Genomic DNA, 23,747 nt, shown 5'->3' on the forward strand with positions numbered 1-23,747 from the left:
TGTGCCTGTGTGTGGTGTGTGTATTCACACATAGCCATAGTACTTTCAAGGCAGGGAGGGATCAATGAAGATAGAATGACAAGCAGCAATATAGAAAGAAAATTGTCTAACAAAATTATGATCAGAACAGACTCGGAATTCTTTTTTTAATCCTTTTTTGCTACTTTTATTAGTCTTTAATAAAATGGAAGCTTTGACAATGTGTCCCCTCTGGCATCCAGCATTATGGATTCTCAGTTCATGGCTTATACTATTAGGTGAAAACCACTATGGTTTATAGTATTGAGCAATACATAGATGCATGTGCACCTACCTTTTGAAGAATTGATTTGTGTCCAAATTGCATGGAGAGGACCTCGTTCAAATTCCTTTCTTTCTCCAAAGAAAGATGTGAAATATGCACATGAGGAGGATTAAACTTCTCTAGTGACAAGAGTCAAAACTGAGAGTCATTTAGGAGGAACTACAAGAAAGAAATTATCAAGGACTAGCTAAATTAATTTTTCAGTAACTGTTGAAATGTCCATCCCTTTGAGTTAATCTTACAGGACTATTTATGTCTGTGTTGCTTCAATACCTGGTTTCCCGAATTCTTCCCTGAAGAAAGGAATGACGCTGAAATCTTGTCAAATAATATTTAGAAATCTAAAAGGTTCCATATAAAACTAATCCCACCTATGAGTCAAAAGGTTTTTCTGACTGTTCAGAACGGGTGTTGCCAGTAACCTGAAGTGAGCAAGGCACTGACTTGTGCCCAGCCACTGCACTGGTGAGGCACCAAAGCCATGCCAAGGCTTCCCGAGGCCAAAGCACTCAGGGTGCCTTGCAATGTGATGGGAAAGCAGCAGATGGCAGCAACTGTCCCATATAAAGAATCCCAAACCTGTGTGAGAGTTGGAAAGGCTGCTCATGGTCAAATCCTTGAGGCCAAAATTCCTCTCAGAATGGATGTCCTCTGTTTGGATTGTAGGTTCATACCAGCTTTTGTAGTTTGTTATTTTTAATCAGCCATCCTAGTGCTGCATAAATAAAACCCTAAAAGCAAACAACAAGGAGCTTTGCAGGTTAGCGTGGGCATAGCTGTGCACACCATTGATACCCTAGAAGGCAAAAATGAGACTTGGAAAAAAACCCCCATATAATAGTGCTTTTCTGATTTCCTGTGCTGTTTTTCATCATAGCATTTGTCAGCAGAGGAAGAAGACAGTGGTTCAAACAAAGCACATATATGGCACATAGAGTTCTCCCTGGGCAGTGGCATCACCAGTGTGAAGCAGAAGGAGAAAAGTTGCAGTGCAGCAGAAGTGATTTGTGATGATGGCAGTAACACCTCAGCATCGCAGAAAAGTGACAGTTTCAGTCACCTTGCTTACTTGAGCAATTAGGCCAAATTTGAAGAGACTTATTTCTCTTTCTCTCACCCAAGGATCTGTATTGCAGTTCTATGTGTTTTTTTTTTTCTCTCAACAATATTTAGAGTGGGGTTTTTGTGTATTTTGCTGTTACATTGCTTCTTTCTTTCTCTGTCAGCCTGAAACTATGGGCCAATATGAAACGGACCAGGATGCAAGCTGGGGCATGAAAGGTACATTTTTTTTTTGCAATATCATTTCTACTCCCCTTGTGTTTTCACCCTTTAAGGATTTTAATTAACATTGCCATAAAGGTTACTATTGTGAGCTCTTCCTGTAGTTAACATAATAATGACTAGCCAGAGACACAGCTCAGTGTCATGTTTATCACAGACAATCTTTTTTTACTTACCCCAACTTGAAGGCTTGACAGAAGTCTTGCATCATAGGGTGGTGCAACCAGGCTGAGTCAACAGCAGGATCTTTGATATGAGGCAACAGCCTTGTGGTGTTAGTCTCATATCAAAGACAGGAGGAAATTTAAGATAATCATTCCTTCAAGTCTAGTTGGAAAAAGTCCATTGTGCTTCTTGGTTTTGCTACAGTGTGGTTAAAAAATGCAGAGTTCAAAATGCAGAATTTATTTGCAGTATTTTCTTTTATTGCAGTTTTAAGTGGACTGTGCACTTAATATGGAACTTGGGTTGGAATTTTCAAAGGAGATGAAAAAATTTATTTCTAAGACACTTAAACTCATTTTAAAAATCTTACTCTAATGCCACACTTCATGACTGTGTTGATAAAAATTTTGTCTGTATGTTTAAATACATTAAAATACAGGTATTGAAAAGTAGACCCAATCTCTGATTTAATTTCTGACCATAAAGAGGTCTGTGAAAACATTCTGGCTCTCCTGGTTGTGTTTAATCACCTTTGTGAATAGATAATATTGTGGTAGTCATATCATATATAGGCATAGACTGACCTAACTAGAATTCCCTTGTGCTAGTGTAGATCCAGGAGTCATTGTTACCACATCCCCAGATCATCTTTTCTTTCCTATTGTTATTCCCACTGCAGTCAGCCCAAATGCAGGGTGTCAGCATCTTGTAATATCGTATTATCTCAGTGGTTTTCGTCTATGTTTCCAAACTGACATGCCTTTAATAATCCATATATTTTAACTATTTTCAGTAAAGAACAATAAGGGCAGGAGTTTTGGATGACAGACTGACTTAACTCTGCACATAAGCCTCCTGTAAAAAGAGATACCCAATTTTGCCAGACATACTCACCGTGTAACCCAATGGCACCGGGAGATGGATTTTCTGTAATAAGCCTTTGATTTCCAGGACAATTGCTTTGGTAATAGACAGTGTTATAGACATTCAGGGCATGGGGGTCAAATTCTTACTATGCATGCAGTTATCAACAGCTACTCAGAAGAGAGAAATGTAGTAGCATAGCACATTTGTGATGTACCTAAATGTTCATTGTGGTGACACCAAATGATGGCTATAAATTCTAAACTGTGAACCTGTTCTCATTCTTTTGCAGAATACAAGGTAAGAAGGGCTTTTCCAGCACTGGAAGAACAATCAGATTCAGCACTTCCTAGCAAGGTTACATGGGTTCCTTTCTTTTATTTCATTTGTTAATTTTTGTCCCAGTGAAATATTTGTCAAATCGGGATGCAAGTATGTACCATTTTTTAGTAAGTTCCTCATACCACGATTTCCATGCATCAGAATTGGATGTAGCTGGAGTTCATGTGCTCTTGTCTTTTTAACAGATTTATCCCTATGAAACACTTATTGTAACAAACCGAGTTCGTGTGAAATTGCCTAAGGATGTGGACAGGACCAGGCTGGAGGTAGGAATGATGTTTGCTCGACAGTTTTGCAAGCACTTCTCCTGTTTGCTTACTATCCTAGATATCCCTGTGCCTCAGTAATAGGAACAAAGAAGAGAGAAGAGAAGAATAACATTGTGTGTTTTTTTTCTCAAAAAAGTCAGTATGTAGGCAATTTAACTAAAAAATTGCCAAAAAAACCTGGCAAATGTCTGACCAAATGGTGTTTTACAAAGATATTGATGAAACCCATCAGTTTTGGATGATTTTACAAGTTATTGGAAGTTCAGGTGGGGAGTGGGAAAACATGAAGTTTGTTTTTGTTTGAATTCATATAAAAAACATCCTCATGGAATAACCTAAATATTACAAAAAGGCTATTACAAAAAGGCTCCATTCATCCTGAAAACACATGGACCTCTGTTTGGTCCATTGTCTTATTCAGCCTCTCCTTTGGCTGTGTGATCTGTGGTCACTCTACTGCAGCTTTGCTCTACCATCCACATCTTGCTTAAGATAGAGAAATGTAGATATAATGTATGATAACAGAAAGCTGAGTTTCCAAAGATCAAATCCTGAAGTTGATGTTCAAGCAAAATTCTCATGTTCAAGCAAAATCTCAAGGTTGATTTTTTTTGACTGATCAATGACAGGACTGAGTAAAGACTCACCTTAACTAACCATCTTTCTGTGAACTACTATTAAGAAGAAGAGATAGCTCAATAAAAAATATGTGATAACAATATTGGACTTTTTGGGAGATTTATATTTTAATAAATTTACTGTATTTTGAATTTGATAATATGACAAGAAAAGAAGAAAGAAAAGTTACTTTTAAAGCAAGAAAAAAATAAAAACTTTGAAGGAGCAGAAAGTTCCTCATTAAAGATCAGCTTTTCAAAACAATCAATTTACCAAATTTGCATACATGTGCTATGTTTTGAAATTGGTGTTACGCTCTTGAATACTTGAATGTGCTTGTCACTTGATTTCCCAACAAGTAGTGTTGATCTGATTGTAAGGAAAAGAGAGCCTCAGTTATGTGCTGGTTTGAGTGTGGTTTATAGCAAGGCATGATAGCAATACTAAAAAGCATGATGAGTCTGGAAAAAGGATCAGGGAGTTGGAGGGATGCTCCTCTGGATATATCCTGTAAAGGATTCTTTCATATATGTATGTACACACATGTGTATGTGTATGTTAAAGAATAGAGTCTCTAAACACAGCAGACTGGTCTGAATAGCAAATGCAGCTCTAAATTGCTTTGTTAAGACAACATACAGTTTGCTTTGGATGGATTCTGCCTGCCCTGGCTGCCATTATCTGTAACTCATACACCATCCTCAGCTGGGATTGCTGTTTGTTTAACTTTGGAGCTGTTCAGTCTGCCTCACACCAGGTGCAGCACAGGGCCTGTTGGCTCAAGGAGCCCAACCACTTCAAAGATCTCACAGAGGTTTGCAAAAAAGAACAATAAACAAGATCTGCTTCAAACTTGCACCAGAAAAGCAGTGAGGGGACCAGGCCAATCCTGCTGATTGCTGCACTATGCTAAACACATGTGTCTGCAGGAAGGACTCCTTTGTAGGCCGTGTTACATTTAACAGGGATTGGTAGTTTTTAAAACAATTAAATTAGTAGAGTTTTAATAGCACTCTACTGTAAGAGCAGAGGCAGTTGCTCATCTACACATTCAAACCATATGCAGAGTTGAGTGACAGGCACAAACCATTGCCTTCCCTGTCAGCCTCTTCCCCTCTTTCCTAACCTTTTTTTTGTATTACAGAATTCCTGGAAATAAGGAGCTTTGCATAGAAAAGCAGCTTATCATTATTTCCCTTTTGTGGCAGAAGTAGAAGATAGTAATTTAATTACTGACTTGTGCACTCAGCAGATTTCAGGCTTGGGCAGGACCCAGGACTCAAGGAGCCCAGAACTTTGTGGGTTTTTAGGTTTGCACCGAAGCAGAACAGGCATAGAAATGTGGATACAGACTACTGTCTGTTAGTGGAGGGCCTACTTCACACACCTTGGTATCTTCCAGCTTTTGAGGACAGCACTGGGAATACTGAAAGCATGTACTAAGGTTATTTCACCCTTTCTTGAGGTCCATTTTGCTCTTGCTAGATGGTATGATTCAATGCTTGGGATCTCTAAGAGGCAAGTGCTGTTACCAATCTGAATTGGTTTCCAGCTGATGTTCTGTTTTCATCCTGCACATCCAATGTCACTTGTGAAAGGGCTGGATTTCACCTACAGAAATGGTAGCAGTGCTAAGTCCATGTATTATCCAAGCTCTAGAGTGATACATCTAGGAAAATCTCCTGAGAAAAATATCCATGTTCTAATACACCAGTTTTATTCAGATTATTTGTATGGGCTGAAGCCTCACGTTGTTGTTGCTGCTGCTAAGCAGAGCAAGTTCCTGGGTGTGATGGCTGTGGCCAAGAGTACAGGTGGTGTCTGTGAGAGGAGACCTAGAGCTTCTGTGCTTGATATCAGCTGTCATACCTGAAAAGAATCCTACTGTGTCTGGTATCAACAGAATATCTCTCTCACACATGATGTTTCTGATTTCCTGGTCCATTTAGGAGCAATAAGGCCAACTAAGTTTGCATGAGGTGGATTTATTTAAGAGCCATCCCACAATTTGACTTGAAGCAGCCTCCTCTTAGTGAAACAGTTTGTTGTGAACTTTGAATGATCCATCATAGATGTCATGGAAGGGGCACTGTTGTTTGTCTATGATTCACACTTACAAGCAAAATCTCTTGCTCTGAGTGTTGTTGTCATGAGAAGTGAACTCAAGTCAATGATATTAGCTCCTGGGGTCAAATTAAGGGAGGCTACAACGAAACCTTGGCTAATGTTCAAGGACCACAGGAGGGTGGGGGTTTAATGGGTGGCAGTGTTTTCCTAACTTCACTCCCATTGTCAGTATTTTTTAGATTACACTGTTGTGCAAGAAATTTATTTTAAGGATTATAAAAAATATTTTCCTGTAAAAATGCGTATTTTTCTAAGCCCAAGAGGTATCTAGAGATTAGGATGGCTCAACTGGTAATAAATGCATTCAAATAATAGTCATTCTTTCCTCAAAAGTACGTGTAACTAAGCATAGAAACACTCAGCATGTTTTTGTTTGCTTGTCTTAACTCAGCAGTGAGACAGAAGTACCCAGTTCCTTGTGCTCTTCCAAGGAGATGTTTGTGCTAACAGTGAACTAATACATGCAGCACCAAGAACTGGTTATAATGAGCAGCCTGCTGATTTTTAAATACCTTACTGGCACTTTGGTTTTTGAATAAATAGCCTGGATCTCACTTTTGTATATGCTGATTAGAAATGCAAGGAATTTACAGTAGATAAGGATTTGGCCAAGGAATTTTTTTTTAGGAGTTTCTCTCTACCACAGTGCTGTTTATTGTAACGTTAGATGAACAGAGCAGCATTCCCATGAACTATTCTAACAGGAAATGGTGAAGAGCAAGTTCATTCACATAACACTGCAAGTTATGTGAAAAACCAAGCTGTAACACGGGTGGATTATACAACCTGGGTGGAGAAGAGGAATTGCACCCTCACCATGTCTGCAGATGACATGGACTTGAGGGAACTGCAGCTGATGCTTCTGTTCAGAGGGACCTGGCCAGGCTGCAGCAATGATTGACAGACACTTAATGGAATTCAATCAAGATAAATCCACATTCTTGCACTTGTGACCAAGTAACACTATTCATCAGGACAGGATGGGGGGAACACTCTGAGGAAAGGTACCTGATGATGCTGATGGGAAGCAAGCAGAAAATGTAGTAGTAAAGGAGTTGTAGGGCAGATCATACCCTTCCCAGAGGGTGGCACTGGAAAGCCAAGAGACAGCAGTCACAAGCTGCAATTGGATATAAGGGGAATGTTCCTCACTTGAAGAGTAGTGCAGTGAACAGGTTGCCCACGAGGCTGTGGAATCTTTACCCCTGAAGGCATGCAGAACACAGCTGGAAAAGGCCTTGAGGAACATGGTCTGTTTTGTTCTTTATAGTCTTCATGGTCTTTAAAGTTGGCCCTGCTTTGAAGACCTCTTTAAGTCTCTAATTTGCCTTTATTGGTATATTCTGTGAAGATATAGTATAATTACAAAACAGAATTATTTGGTGAGTTTGCTGCAATAGCATTTGAAAAAATATAGACAATTTGGTCTATCTCTGAACTTATCTTTTTTTTTTATTTTAATGCAACAGTTAAAATATAGGTGCTCTGAACCAAACTTCCCCATTTTGGACAACTTAAGTCCTGAGTTTTCAGGACTAAGACATCACCTTTGGTTGGTACACATTGGCACATTCCTTACCTGATGCTTCTCAAAGGAAGTTGAGCTTACAGACACTTTCAAACACTTTGCAACCTATTTTAAGTACTTGAATACCTTTGTCATTTGAGCCTTGTGCTCCTAAAAGCATGCATTTGATACTTTTATCTCAGATTGGATATTGTTTGCCTGTTCTTCAGTCACAACAGTGCGGTTCAGTGCGCACATTGCACATTCATATTGGTAGTTCATGTCCAACTGCATGGATTTATATTTTTTTTTCCTTCTGCAGTTGCTTTTATCACAGACTATAAGATTTCTTTTGTGGTCACAGGCTGGTAGTTTTGAAAGCCAATATAATTAGGATCATTTGGAAACCATGTTTTAGTGTTTTCATTTGATTTCCTTGTCTTAATGTATCTTAGGTTTTTTTCGCTGTTTCTTTTGAACGTCAAGGCTTAAAAGCATTATCCATTCATACCTATCAAATGCAGTAGAAAGTAAATTATTCCACTTTTTGTTTGAGCCTGTTCATTCTTTGTTTAACTAAGACAACTGCTAAAGAAAAAGTACTCTGGAATGTCAAGTAGCAAATTTTCATTTGCCACCTTGTTCTCCTGTAAACAGAAATGAGATATTTAAACATGGGTGTGGTCTTATTTGGACAGACACTCACTTTAAGTCAAACATTCTTTTCCTCCTGGAACTGCTTGTCTGGATTTGCTTTAGGGATAACATTTTTTCCGCTAGTTTTCATTCAACAATCACCCTGGGTTCCAGCCATTTGGGCTTCAACCATTTTAGGACTCGTTTCCAGTAAGTGGGGCTGAATTTTTAAGAGCCCAAGCTCCTGGATGTCATTCATACACGTAGCATTGTGTGTCCCACCTCCTCTGGAGCTCAGATGGGGAAAAGGAGAGCAAGACTGGACTGCTGTGTGTTTTACGGTTTGGGGCTGGGTTTGAGGTTACAGGCTGACTTCACAGTAAAGCTCATAACCTGGGGTGAAAAAGCGTGGGTCACTGACTTCAGTAGAACTATTTCACACTGTTAAACTTGAAAAATACATGTGTGGTGTTTCTCATTCTAGGCGTGTGCTTGTGTTGTGATCAGTGATGCATGTTTATATCAGATTTCAAAGCCTTTTGCAAAAGGAGCCATTATAAAACGAAAACGCGCATTAGAATTGATGGGATATGATGTGAAAAGTAATTTCTGTGTGAGTGGAAACACTGTAGGAGTGAACAGAGATTAGATGTGGAGCACTTATATTACAGGTGCACTAAAGTACAAACTAAGAGAAGCTGGAAAATCTGCTTTAAGAATAAGGTATTTTGTGCCTAAAACAAATGAAATTTTTTAAACCTGTCTTCTTTATATTTTTAAATTATATTTCATAATTTATTATGGATTCCAAGTTTATTTTTTATTTGTTAATTATTTTCTTAATTATACAGAATTTTTTATCATCCATCAGCTGCAGGCAATGACTTATGTCCATGTCAGTAATGGAAAAGCTCATTTGAATGACAGGATGGTGGCATAGATTATCATCAGAGATATTCTGTGTATGCTATTTAGATAATATGTTCATATACCTGAGAGAAATACATCGTCCCAGCTTTTTGTACCTTTATGGATGACTCAGCTGGGCAAAATACTGGCTGTACAGTGCTCCTACAGAAGATTTTCTGTGTGCCTTGTGATGCTTCCCAGGAGGTTAGATTGGCAGTACCCTGCACTGGTAGTGCTGGGTGGAATGCAGCTTCTCTGGGAGACTTCATGGTACCCTGAAATAGTGAATGAGATAAAGCCCCAGATCCAGGAGCCTTCTAGAGGTGCTTGGGGTGACACGGGCATGGGGAAGGGTCTCAGACTCCTTTCCTCATTGCTCCTATTACACTGCTTTCCCTGGGAGCCCCTCTGGGCACCCACATTGCTGTGTGGAGGGGGATCTACAGCTCCTGCAAGGCTTGGCTGCACAAGGGCTCTAACTATTTGTGCTGCCATTAATTGCACTTATCTGGGGTAGCTGCCTGCTGCCTTATCCTCTGATCAGCAGAGCTGCCCTAGTGATCTTCTGATACCTTTGAAAGTTCATTAGGCAGCAATTCATGCCATTTCTTAACTTTCCCTCCCCAATCACATAATTACTTAATAGTTTCAAATATTTATTGAGCATGAAACTTAATTAGGCTGTAGATGAGCATAACATTCAATACTCCCTTGGGAATGTGGCACATGGCTAATTACAGCTTTGTAATTAGCCATGCAGCAGGCTTAGAAGAAACCTCTGAAAAGCCTGCTGAGCCCCAGCAGAGCTGCAGAAAGAGGGGTGAAGAGTGCAAACCTTGTGAAAGCAAAATGAGGATTCAAAAGTCAATAGAAAAAAAATTCTGGCAAATTTTGATTGGCCATCTGAGAGTTTTATTTGGGCTAACCTTGAGAGGCATGAGAGAAGGGAGTGGAAGGACAGTGAAGAAGAGAAAAACTGGAGAGGGGAAGAAGCTATTATTTTCAAAGTGTTGAAATACTTCTGCAGTCCTGACTCTTACTATAGGAAAAGCTTGTGCACCAACTTGAAGAGCTAAGGCTTGGTTATTTACATGAATGCTCACTTACCTATGAATAAACCTTTCTCAATAAATCCCTTTTTATTTTGAGTATTTCTCATACTGAAATCTCTGGAGAAGATCCTGTGGCTTTTATTTCTGGATTACATGAATCAGAAGTTGGAAATGTTGCAAGGATTTTGAATAAAAACGAATTGAAGTAGACAGCTACTTAAAATTTCACTCTATAAAGCAGAGTGCACAGTAGTGCCTCAGAGAGACTGGCTGAAAGAATCACCACAAATTCAAGCAAAGGCAGTGTAGTGTCATTTCCCATGAATACAGCAAAACAAAGAGCAAAAGAGAAACAAACCTGAGGTTTCAAATTCCTCTAGGAATTAGGACCTTGATTTTTCTAGTCTTCAGCTCATCACCTGCTGCCATCCATTGAGTTCTTTCATTGGTTCAATATTGACTCATGAGGAAGTAGGATATCCTCTGAGCTTCCTACATCAGCAGGTTTTCACATGAGGACTCCCATCCAATTACTGACACAGAACAGGGATGCTTGTGAAGCACCCCCTGGTCACCATGTACTGCAGGATGGCTGCAGGTGAACTGCAATTTTATCTTCCTGTGACTTACTCATACAAGTGCCATGTTCCTAAGTGTTGGTTTTGGCTGGGGTCATTTTCTTCACAGTGGCAGGTGTGGGGCTGTGTTGTGGATTTGTGCTGAACAGAGGGTTGAAAATATTGAGATGTTTTTGTTATTGCTGAGCAGAGCTTACACAGAGCCAAGGTCTTCTCTGCTTTTCACGCTCTACTCTGGCAGGAAAGTTGGGGTGAATGGGAGGCTGGGAGGAGACACAGCCAGGACAGGTGACCCAAATTGACAAATGGGATATTGCAAACAATATGACATCATGGCCAGGAAGGGGGAACATTTGGAGTTTTTGTCTTGCTAAGTAACTGCTATGCATGATGGGCCCTGCTCTCTTGGAGATGGCTGAGCACCTGCCTGCCCATGGGAAGCAGTGAATTAATTCCTTGTTTTGCTTTGCTTGTGTGTGTGACTTTTTCTTTCCCTATTAAACTGTCTTTATCTCAACACATGAGTTTTCCAGCTTTCACCCTTGCAATTCTTTCCTTGATCCCACTAGTGGGAACGGGTGAATGGCTGTGTGGGTTGCCAGCTGCAGTGAAACCATGACACTGTGTATTGGTTTTGAGCATCTCTGAATTTCATTGAGAACTAAATTATTCTTGGGGAAAAGAAATCTCATTGAATTAAATACAGATTATAACTCTGTTTAGAATTATTACTGGCTTTTTAGCAGACCACAGAAATAGAGACAAGCCTCATTAATTTATAGTGAAAAGCACCACTTCTTTCTGAGATAACACTGTGGAGCAAGCAATTGAATGTGCAATTAACGACTTTTGTTCTGAGAGAGTAAAAAATGAGGTCATGTCTGTACTGCTCATTTTCATATTTGTGTTTCACAGAGGATAAGGATTTTCTGTTCTAGTGGCTGCAGTGCAGTGGAGTGGTTTAGCTCAGCCCTTGCTTAGTTCTGTATATCCTAATAAAAGCCTCAGATTAATACAATTTTATCAAAACAACATGATGCCATAGCCCTTTCTATTATAGCAATATCACACTTAACTATATAACAAATACTGATATTCTGGTGCTGTGAGGTCCAGTATAGCAGTCATCATAGTGAATAATAATCTTCAAATTGCTTACCTTATCTTTTAGCAAGGTTTTCAGGTAGGATCATGTTAACATCATTATGTAGCTTCCAAAATGACCTCACTGACATATAGTGAGTTCAGAGTGTGGGCAGAAGAGGACCTTGGTAAGTCCTCTCTTCTCTCCTCAGTGTCTGCAATGTGCCCAGCCTTGCTGTTGCTGCACAGCAGAGGAGATTGAGTTAAGCTGCCTGAATATGGCCAAACTGTCACAAAGGGAATTAGGAATCACTTTCTAGCACACTGTAAAACACCCAGACTTCCTATGTAAACAAGGCCAACTCTAGTTAAAAAAAAAGAGGAATGAATGTTGCTTTTACTAGTAAGCTTGGCCATTCCTTCCTTTAATAGCCCAGTGATGCATTGTTAACATAGCTGGATATTTTAAGCTGATCCATTAGTGAAAAAAGAAAAAGGAAATTATGTCCTTGGCCTTGTAAAGCATAGCTTCACCCATATTCTCTCATACCTCAAGATAAATATCTTTCATATTCCCTGCTCATAGTTTTCAATTTCCCTTCTTTTGTTTGACTAATGAGAGAACGTAACGCTTCAGTTAAGGCAAATTAATATTCCAATAGCTGAGAAGAAAGATTAATCAGTCCAGGATTTCTTACTAGTGCATTTTTTCTGCCTTTAAGTTTGGGAAAAGCTCTAGGTTTTGAAGCTTTGAGGAAAGCTGTTAGGAAAGTCCCAACAACAGTGGAAGCAAAATTTATCATCACATACACATAGAAAAGTGTGACCATAAAATTCTGACACTGGTGCATTCCCCTGGTGTTTAGACCCTTCAAATACTTGTAGATATTACCATATTTTACCTTAGTCATCATTTGGCTGAGTTTAGACATACTTAGGCCTTTTAATGTTTCCTCATAAATCAAACTGCAACCCATGATTACTTTTGTTGCCTTTATCTGAAGCTTTGCCAGTTTGATGACCTCTTTCTGGGACCAAGGTTTTATTCCGAACTGGAAGACATAACTTAAGTAATTGCTGCTTCTAGGGTCAGTCCCAAATCTAGAGCCCATGGTGCTTAAGAAGGGTATGGTGAAAGCTTCTAAGATGCAGGGACAGCAGCAGGAAATATTTTACACTGGGGACAGACTGGCATTCTCAGAGAGAGTTCAGAACAAAGGGAAAATGTTCCCTTCGACCAGAATTGTTTTTGCATGTGAATAAAGAATTGATGGAGTAAGAAACTGCTAGTGTGGAAGTCAGTTTGTTAGTCCTTGAGATAAGGGCATATGTGGAAGAAAATTAGAAGGAAAAAAACTCTCTAATTGAATGGATGTGGAAATACGTGAGCTTATGCTTTCCCCATCTCAGTTACTTTGTCCCTGGGCTGGAAGCTGTCACCTGCTTTTGGAGCAGGCAGCACCAAATGAGACCACCTGTGAGGAGGAAAAAAATGGTGCCATTATAAAACAAAACTTAGGTGTAAGAGATAGAAAATGAGTGCATGCAAAGAATGAAGGTGGTGTCATCTGGGCACAGGCAGAGGAGCACAGAGCACAGCTAATTAATTCTGGCTTGGATAGCTGCATGTGGATGGAAAGCTCACTAAGCCTGAGGGCAAAGCAAAAGGATAAATGGCAAAGTACAACACTGGAGAGGGAAGGGGGAATTGCACAGCTTGTGCTGAGATGGGTGGCAGCTTCATTAGGAGGGGAAGATGTAGCAAATGTTTGGCACTCTTGAGGAAGGGGGTGATTTAGGGCTCCTTGAGTTTTGCTCCACTGACCTTCAGTACTGGAACAGATCTAATGAGACCACAGCAGTTTCTCATAATACATGGTGTAAATTACCTCAGGAAAAGAAAAATGGTGAAAACATAGTCCTTTTAAAGTTTTATGTAATTTTCTATGATTTTGGAAGATTGGCAAGGTAGCTTTACCTGCAAGGGTATATAGGCTTCCTCATTTTCTGAGTAAGAGCTACAGTTTGCCACTGCTTTCTCCTGAGTGAGGAGATGTCTCAAGTCTTATCCACAACCTAGAAAGTAAAATAAAATAAAATATTATACACTTTGCTCATCCAGAGCAAGGTATCCAACTTTCAATCCTACAGCCTACAGACATGTTCCTTGCTGTGGGAAATTGCTAAAGTTAAACTTACTTGCATTTGTCCACTGGATTACCAGGAAAATATTATTTAAAAACCAATGCAGAGAGAAGTTACTTTTTCTTTCTAAGCCAAATAGAATTAAATTCTGTCAGTGAGGGATTGTTTCTAGAATACATTGTCAGATGTTGCCCATTTTCATGTGAAAAATGATCTCCTTTGCTAAATATGCATGGTGTGTTTGTTCCATGCTATGAGCAGTGCTTATGGTGGGTTGCTGTCGTTTGTCAAATGAAAAGTGAAGGCTCAGTTCCAAGATCTTAGTCACTGTTGTTCTGAATATGTGGAATCTCAAGGGGAAAAAAACAAGTCTTGTTTAAAAAAACCAAGTCAGTCCTTTCTTAGAAACAAGAACCCATGATAACTATTCAAAGTAATTATATATAATGACTTCTTAAAAAAAAATTATTGAGTTATATATAATGACTTCTTACAAAAAAAAAAATTATTGACTAAATTATTATAATTTCTTGAGTAAATTACATAAGAAAGATGAAGTCTTTGTTAATGAATGGAAAGTGAAATTTTACTTCCAAATTCATTCACATATTTACCTTTTCTACCTTTTCAGTGTGGATGCTAATAATTGCTAGGGAATTGTTATCCTACCTCCTTCCAATTCTTTATGTTGGATGTCTTCCCTTTTTCTCTATCTGTTTTTAATTTTTTTTTTAATATTAAAGCATGAAAACATCAAAGAAGCGTATTTCTTGACATTTAAAAACCCCCTACCTTATCCAGCTGAACTTTTGACTAGAGTCTCTCCCCATGGAAAAGCACATTTTGGATTTTAGAATTTAGCAGTATGCTCTCTCTTTTGTTACAAGGTTGCTATTAGTGGACCAGTGTGGTGTCCAGCACTTTCATTAAAGATCAAGGCAAAAAAAAATCCAATTCTGAAATTACATTGTTATCAATCTCTTTAAAGTCCTGGAATACCTTGAATTTGTCTTAGTGTGCTCTGTCATCAGGCACCCTGGATAAACATCCTTTTCCCCAAAAACCATAGCTTCTGTTCAGTTGGAACTATATTGAAAAGATTACTTTTTTTTAAAGTCACTACTGCCATCAATAATTTCATTTCCCAGCTACTCTGAGCTCATTCTGTTTCGATGCAGTCTTTTCCAGAAACAGTTTTGGAATTTAAATGCAAACCCTAATGCATTATTTTGTGGTGTGTTTTAAAACTTAGGACAGAAATATTCCTGTGCACAGACAAGCTTAATGATATCTTTTGTATTTTCATTTTCAAGAGGCATTTGTCCCCTGAAGAGTTCCAGGAAGTCTTCAAAATGAGTATTGAGGAATTTGATCGTCTGGCACTTTGGAAGCGGAATGACCTGAAGAAAAAGGCCCTGCTTTTCTAAACCCTCCCGGATAAAATATGTGCTTAATCAAAACAAAAATAGTCTTGCCAGAACTATCACTTGCACTTGCTGTTGAACCATTGTCCAGCTTCATTGTGTTAGTATGTGTTGGGGAAACAAGACAGATTAGATGGTAATGTGTTGGGATACAGAGAATTTGCTAATCTTGCATTTCCAGCTGGTTTTGTCAGTAACTCCTGGTCCTACCCAGTTTACAATGTGCAAAAAAATTTAGCTTTAAATTTATTGTTGCTTGCATTTGTTGCTTGATGCAAATGGAAATTCTGAAAGGAAGAGAGAAAAGTGTAGCTCTACACAGGAAATGCATCCAACATTTTGTTCCATTCAGTTTTATAATGCAATTTTTACAAAACCAAGTAAGTAATTGTTATAGAAATTTTCCAGCGGGGGATCAGATGCTATTAAAAATATGGTAAAAGCCAAAGAAAAGCATATCGCAAGCAATTATTACAATTGTTTATCTGTGGTACTTTTTAAGAATGAAAGCAGAAATATGGAAGCACCTTAATTCTACTTCTTATATTTAAACACAGTGTATTCTTTAAAAGATCATATTTGTCTAGAAGGTAACTAGCTATCTTTAATTACAACACCAGAGTTTTTATTTTATTAAGAATATATTGTGACATAAAACGGTTATAATTACTAAAATGTATACAGACCTACTAAGATTTAGTTCCATTCATCAGGAAAACTGAAGCCTTATATAAAACTGGTTGAAGAGTGTATTGTGCCAGTTGACTGTGTTTTCCTACTAGCTTGGGGTGTTTGAAGAATGGATTTTTTACATTTCATGCTGATAAAATACCATATAATCTTAATTACTATGTAGATAGATATATCTATCTATAAAAGAATTATTTTCATTAATATATGTCCTAAGTGAAGGCATTCTTACTTTCTCAACTTTCCAGCTTTACACAGTAAGCCATGAGAACTGTGATGGCATTTGGTAGATGTGGAAATGGAACAGTTCAGCATAAAATGTAACAAAAAAAGCTTGGTGTGCTCTATCAGTAATACAGACAATTAGAATCAAATCCATAAAACCTTCATGCATTACTATTTGCATGTTTCTGTACAAGTAAATTTGAAAAAAAACCAAACTATGTGATTGATACTGGTGCAGTACCTTGAAACTATCTTAAATAACAAGCAAAGCTAACAAAATCTAAGCATTTGATACAAGTGTTAGACCTTAATTTCTCTTCCAGCTGAAAGACTGTATTAAATTTAACAGTTTCATTTGGTCAGAGGTATGGTTGCTGACAAAGAATGTTTTAAAGTGAGTCGCTAGTTTTTTGTGATACTAAATGAGCATTACAAAAAGTACATTTTTCAGCCATGTGTCAGTATTCTGCATTTTTACTGCCTTGGATGTTTGTACTCACCTCCTACTTCACTATGTCTTTTCGCATTTCCTTAAGGTAACTGGTTAATATATGCACTACAAACACACTATTTCAACTGACCCAGCATTGGAAAAATCATAGCATTGAATATGCCTTCTTCCAACTAACTTTCAAAGTCCATGCTGTTGGAAATAAATATTTTCTCATTACCTAAATGTTTTGTCTGATGATACAAATGTTTAAAAAAACTCATTAAAACAAAGACATAACTGAATGACTTTGCTAATGTGTATATATTTTTTTAGATCATATTTCTTCTCTGGATAGGGTCTTCCCGTTATATTAATGTAAATAATATCTAATTTGCATTAAATTTGCTCACTGAGGAGAGCGTGGAGTGTACCTCTGAATGTCAAGTTACTGTCAAGTTGGCCTTGATTTAAACAGTCAAGCAGCTGTCATATCTCACCAAGCAGAAGCTGCTTCACTGGTGTTGTACAGAACCACCAGCCTGTGTAGGAAACCATTAGCCAGTTTCAAATGAGAGCTCCCAATCACATGCAGACCACATCCATGGTGCTCTTCAACCTCAGAGTAGCTTGTTGCATTATTTTGAGAAAACTGGCAGCCCACTGAAATGGGCCAATCCAAAATGTGACCAGCAGGGTCCATTGCAACTATGAAAAATTAAATCCAGAAGAACAGTTGGTTGGAGAATATTATGAGGAAGTTTGATGTTGGCGATGACCACTCTTCTCATCCACACATTTCTGGGGCATCATATTGATTACAGGCATCTTCTCAGTGATTAAGAAAATCTCAGGTTGATTAAAGAAATCCATGTATCAGTGCAGATCAGGTTCAGTATGGATTTTCACAAATAATTTGGAAATTTCTTAACCACAGCAGCTTTTTTACTGGTGTTGGATTCTACCAGTGTTGTAAGGGAAAAGTGCATTACTGAGCACCACAGGCAATCAGCAGCTCTGTGCTGCTCTACTGTTTTATGCACCAACAGATGTGTGGCTGATGGCAAGTGAGGATGGTGAGCTCATGTGGGCTGTTTGACCCATTTACACTGCTTTGAGGCAGTTCATCTCTTACACTGTCAAGCCTTAAAAGTGTCTCTTGAAGGTCCTTGTCCTACTCTTGGTTTACATATCCCCATTTAGACTTTTTAGCTCATGAACATCTGTTCTTGCCACAATGCCCAACTCTATTAGGAGTTGTACCCCTTCCTCTTTCTATATTTGCAGACAAATTCCTTTATCATTCTGTGCTTCCTTTTATGGTCAGTGAAGAGAAAAAAAGCTTCATTCACATCCTAATGTTCAAAATGCAAGATGAATTGCCCCTATCATATTCCTGTCTGGATATAAAGAAATATAAAGAAATAGACTGAATATAAAGAAAGGCAATGCCTCTGCAGAAGTACACATTGCAGGCTACTTAATTTTGGATGAAATTAATTCTATGCCTACAGTCTGTTGGGGGAAATAAGCCAGTTCTTACCAATTGGTAGAATACCAGTCTTAAAACCACTGGCAGTTCCTAGACCATGTTACCAAATCACTCTCAAGCAGTCAGGAAAGTACTTTGAGTTGCACAGATCTCACAAAATTCCCTAACACAGTAATTTTTTGTGCTCATTATACTATTCACTAAACAGGCACGCATTCAATGCCAAACACGCAAAAATGTTTTAGAAGACAGTCAGTTTATCAACTTACGTTCCTTCTACCAGCCAAAACCAAAAAGGAATTTTGGCTTCCATACACAAAACCTTTGCTGACTTTAGATGAACAAGTACTCTTGTGTGTCCTTATTTCATTTCCATGAAATTTTGAAATGGTCTGTAGATGTCTGTTCGTGCAAAGGTGGCACAGCTCGGTAAGCTGTTCGTTTTTTCATATTATACATGCCAGTGTATCACCCTATATTTAAAGCATCTCCTGTCATATGGTGCAGTGACCTATTCAGTTATGCTCTCTAGCCTAACTAAATTCACATTTACAGTATGATATTGTGTGGTGGATTTGGCACCAGCTAAATGTACCAGTGTAAAAGGACCATAAAGGGAGTAGCATTGTGATTTACTTCACTGCTAAGTTGTCTGTACATCACCTAAACTCCATAAACCATGGTATACCAGAGAATACAACATTCCCTTTTCTAAAATCTATCATGTTTTTCCCGTTTAAAAATTGCAAATTGGAATTTCAGGCATGTTGTTTTCTTTCAGGAACTGAGTATCTAATTTAATGTAGATAGACTGACATGTGGGTAGTAAATATTCAGGTTTATTTTAATAGGGTTCCATATGCTAATCTTATATAGGATTATAAAATGGAAAAGGCATTCAGAGTAATGAGATAAGACTTTGCCAGAATTTCCATCTGATAGTGTGGTCTGGTGTTGGCAGTAAAAAAACTGAGTCTCAACAAATCATAGGCTGTTTTTCAGATAATGCTCTTTAGAGTTATTAAGTTACTGTTCTATAGTCTTGTTTTCAAGGACATGCTGCCTTTCAGCATTTTTGTAAGTATGGATATGGATATGCAGCTCAAAAGGATCAATATAGCTCTTGGAGAAACTTATTTTGATATGTATAGAGGAAGCAGGGGAATTCTGTCAGAGATTTCATTTTCATTCTTGGATCTGAGCTGTTTGTCTCAGCTGCTCATGTCAGCCCTATGTATGACCTAATTCTCACCTCATGTATTTTAAATGTTTCAAACTCAGCAATAAAAGAGACAGCATTTCATCATCACAGTCTTTGAGACAAAGGAATATATAGGGTTTTGTGGTTGCTGAAGGAATATCTTACCAACAATTCCAGCTAGGAAACCAGGCACGCCAGGTTGCCATTATGGCTGTCTGAGAAGGCTGGACATTTTTGTCTGACCTCCTGCTATTTCTTTTCCTCATGGCTCAGGGGAGAACTCTGAAACCTGTAATTGCAGAAACAAGAAAATACATAGTTGTGAGACAGTACCTGGAATCTAATAACCCTCTGAGACAAGGCTAATTTTACATGGGCAAAAAGATATGGTTCAGACCAAGGAGATGCCTGGTCTTACATTCCACATTTTCAGGAGCCATCTATTTGACATTTCCCAAGTGTGACCAAGACAGACCAATTATTTTACTAACCTTTTCACATATCTGCAGGAAAATGCTGTTCTGTTATTTGCAGATGAGCTGCATGAGATCCCAGGCACTTTTGTCTGGCACTCAACTCTGCTGCATGAGCTTCAGAGTGTCCTTATATTCATATTCTCCTGCCCCTTTGATTTGTGTGTCAGAAAAAGGACAGGATCATTTTATAAGCTTCCTAAGACCTCAACTGACCTTTGACCAATGTGATTACTTGATAGGTCACAGTTGTGGCTACCATTTTTCATATATCTTTAGTATCTCAAAAATTTAAAAAGATGCCTGTTATTAATATCAGAATGACAGATGTGACTCTCTTGTACATGTAAATTTATACTGAGGCTTGCATCCCTTCATTATACCCAAGCTGCCTCTGAGGTATGGGTAAATCCTTAAAGGCTCATAGGAGGTGCTGGCTCAGGCTTTTTGAGTCTTTCTCACTTTTTCTAATTTTTCTAGTCTGTGAAAAGCCATGTTAGAAAAGGTGGTATTCAGTAAAAGTACATGGCCGTGAAAAGCAGGATCTCAGCAGTTTAACTCCCAGGTGATGAAGCACCCTCAGCAAATTGCAGTTTGTTGTGTTACTGCAGCAGGTTGTTACTCCATCTCTGTGAGTTCCAGCTCAGAGAAGTTAGTTCTAAATGCTGCTAGTTTTCATGACTTAGAACATTTTCTTCCTTCCCCTTGGTTTTTGACATCTGTGCGCACAGGTAAGTAGGTACGTTCCATGTCTGTAATGCTTGGACAGATGTCTGCAGCACCCAGGCTGTTGGGACCAGCCAGTCCTTCCCTGCCAGTCTGGACAAGCAGCAGCTCCAGAGGGATCAGGAGGAAACCAAAACCAGGCAAAAGCTTTGTGTCCCACACAGGTAAGTGTATCCCAATTTGGGCATTAGTGTCCCAGCTATTCGGTATTTGTCTTTTGTTACAAGTCTGGATAGCGTTGATTTCTGGTTTTCAGTCTGGTTACATTTGTGTCATGGGTGATTTGCTGTTGACCTGTTTGTTCCATTTGCTATTCTTTCATTACATCCTCTACCTTGTCTCTCCACTAAAAATTGCAATATGTTTTATTTCTTTCGAGACTAAAACCTTTCTTTGCCAGTGATAGTTCTTCTGCAAATTCCTCTCAGCCCATTGTACCTTGTGTTCAGGTCTGACAGAATAAAGGCTTCCTATTTGCCATGTTATGTCAAGCAATGTGACTTTTTTTTGGGGTTTTTGTTTTTGGTTTTTTTTTTTTTTTTTTGGGGGGGGGAGAGATGGGGAGGAAGAAAACTAAAAATGTTTAAATGTTTTTGACTTTTTATTACAGCTCTACATTATGCTGATGCCTTGCTTGACCTAACCTCACTCTTGCAAATTGCTGGGGTTTTTTTCCATTCAAGTGGACATGATTCTGAACTCTGACATGAGTCATTGTTATTTATACTGCTATAAATTTTTTCTATTAACTGATAATTAAGAATGCACCATAATTGATAGCAGATTAAACAACTGAGGTTGTTAATGGTCTGTCTGAACTTCCTTTCAATGCTCTGACCTGGAATAATTCATTTGAGGAACAGGGTTAAAACTCTTCATGTCACTTGACAATTTTGCTAGTCAGACTTAAAAAAAAAATTCTCTCAAGTTATAGATGTGGAGCATAAACACTTTGAGCTCCTCATTTTTTCCCAATTTTATACTAGTAATTTTTCATCTGACAATTAGTTTTTGACTGATGGAAGTGCCAGGAGGACTGTATGAGTTGCTGTATAAGGATCAAATTCTTCAAATCACATTTCTTTGTCTTAATCATTTTTTTTCAGTATAAAAACTGATTATTTTTATAGTGCAATAAAAATAATATAATAATCAAAGACTACTGAAATAATTTACTCCATTTTAAATGGCACAGGAGACAATACAGAATAGAAGCTAAAATTTATCTTTCAATAAGATTCCATTATTGCCCCAATGTTGCTTAAATTTAAAGAAAGCAGGGGCAAGGAAGCAAGACCTAGAGAAAATCTTCTCCTATTGTATTCAATTTTAATATAAAATCTAAATTTATAAGAAGTAAAATTACAAGAATAGGATTTTTTTCAAGTTAGTAATACCCAAAGGCAGAGCTACTTTTCAGCAATTCTGAAATGCATTTAATAAATGCATTTAATAAAAGGGTATTAGTGTAGTATTTTGAAAATGTCAGTAACTAAATGCTAATCCCACTGAAATCACTGGCGTTCGTACCTGCACCAGAGCGCAAAGGTCAAGTTATACAGAATTTCTTCCAAAAATGAAATCACAAGGAAGGATTGTTTGCCTATGTTTAGTTCAAACAGAAGAATATAAGTGGAAAGTAACTATTTTTACCTGCACATTAAGGTTCTGTAAAATGTATATCCTCCTTTTTTATATAGTCCTTCTTTTGCCCTGATTCAAAATCAAGAACCTAATTTGAGGTATTTATATCTCTGTGAATTTACTTGCAGATAGTTTTGTTACACACATGACCTACCTGTGTGGAGAGTAAGGCGAGGCCTCTGCATTGTAGAAAAGCAGCATAATCCCTGCTCTTGAAGTTTCTATAATGCACACTTTCTCAAATCTGCTTTTTGCACAAGGGTGAATGGCATTTCTGCTGTTTAAGTTTGGGACATATATGTACTTAGCATTGTAAGATTCCTGAAACAAACTTTTCAAGTGTATCTAAAATATAATTACTTTTCCCCCCTGTGGATCTGGAAATTATGTGGGACCCAAGAAGAAATAGCTCATTATACTCTTTTAAAAAAAATCCAAAAGCTGCTATTAGGTTCTTAATAACAATAGATTCTGCTGTAACAGGAACACAGTATATCATAAGAAAGGGAAAAAGACCCTATCTTTATCAAGAGCTTTTTTTCTATTTGTAAAATACATTTATTCCTAATTTGTAAGTGCCTTGAGTGTCTGAGACAACTTCAGAAAGTGATGTTTTCTTTACTGAAAAGTTATGGTTTCAAAGTAACAGAGAAGATTTCTGTTCTAAAAAGCTGTAGCTTGCCTCCTGCTTTTGAAACCCTGCCATCAATATGTTCTACTGAAGAGAGTGGCAATTGCTGCAATGTCACTGCCATCTCTTGACAGCCCAGATTGCACAGTATTTTTGCCTGCTTTTCACTCTTCCCTGAGACCATCCTGGCAATACAATATGAGGGCAGGAGGTGGGGCACATCAGGAGGCAGCCGATGCTTGCTCCAGGGAGCCTGACGTCCCTGCCTGACACACCAGTGTCACAGGGCAGTGTGGGGTCTCACATGAAGTCAACATTTTGCCGAGTCTAGGCTTTATTTTGTCTGCCCAACCTCCCCTTCCAAAGAAAAGAAAAAAACCAATCCAAAGAGACAAATTATTTTACAGTCTGTCTCATGCCAAATATCAAGAACATACAGGCTTTTCCCCACAGCTGTGATTTCGCGTTAAGGTACTGAAAATAAAGAACATAATCTTGTACAGGCACCCTGAAAGGTCTTGCTGAAAAGTATTGAGCAGACTTTCAGGGAATACCAGTCATCACTTAGAGCATCCAATAGGTTTTCTTACAGTTGTTTTCTCAATAGGATGTTGCTGAGTTTTTGGGGCCTCTTAAACTAGTGAGTTGTCAGGTTATGGACTCAGTCCAAGGCAGATCTGAAGTGGAATTGAGTGCATCTTTAGAAACTGACCCATACTTCTAAATGCCTAAAGTACTGTTTTCCTGCCTTTTTACATTACTTAACTGAGCCAAATCCAAATTGCTTGGAGTATCTTCTAAGACATGAATCACAACAAATGGTTTGAGATTTTTTTTTCTCATGCCTGTGTTTCTCAGATTTCATCCAATGTTGATTTTCCAAGGGGAAATAAAAAACCTTAAATAACTCTTTTAAGCACATCCTGAA

The 23,747-nt window shown here is 38.2% G+C and overlaps 1 protein-coding gene across 3 annotated transcripts in view; it reads left to right on the forward strand.

The window, feature by feature from the left end:
• The window catches only part of ABLIM2 (actin binding LIM protein family member 2), a 128,969-nt gene extending 112,012 nt beyond the window's left edge, over positions 1–16,957 (forward strand). For 2 of the 3 annotated variants that reach the window (XM_041470712.1, XM_041470620.1), the window contains exons 18-21: positions 1,531–1,585; positions 2,910–2,974; positions 3,145–3,225; positions 15,197–16,957. In XM_041470712.1, the coding sequence (XP_041326646.1) occupies positions 1,531–1,585; positions 2,910–2,974; positions 3,145–3,225; positions 15,197–15,310 (315 nt within the window). In that variant the 3' untranslated portion in view covers positions 15,311–16,957. The remainder of the gene's footprint in view (positions 1–1,530; positions 1,586–2,909; positions 2,975–3,144; positions 3,226–15,196) is intronic. The other variant, XM_041470795.1, reaches the window with a different exon arrangement.
• The last annotated feature ends 6,790 nt before the right edge of the window (positions 16,958–23,747 follow it).

This window comes from Pyrgilauda ruficollis, unplaced genomic scaffold (assembly GCF_017590135.1).
Source record: "Pyrgilauda ruficollis isolate IOZ18807 unplaced genomic scaffold, ASM1759013v1 scaffold1, whole genome shotgun sequence".
Lineage (NCBI taxonomy): Eukaryota > Metazoa > Chordata > Aves > Passeriformes > Passeridae > Pyrgilauda > Pyrgilauda ruficollis.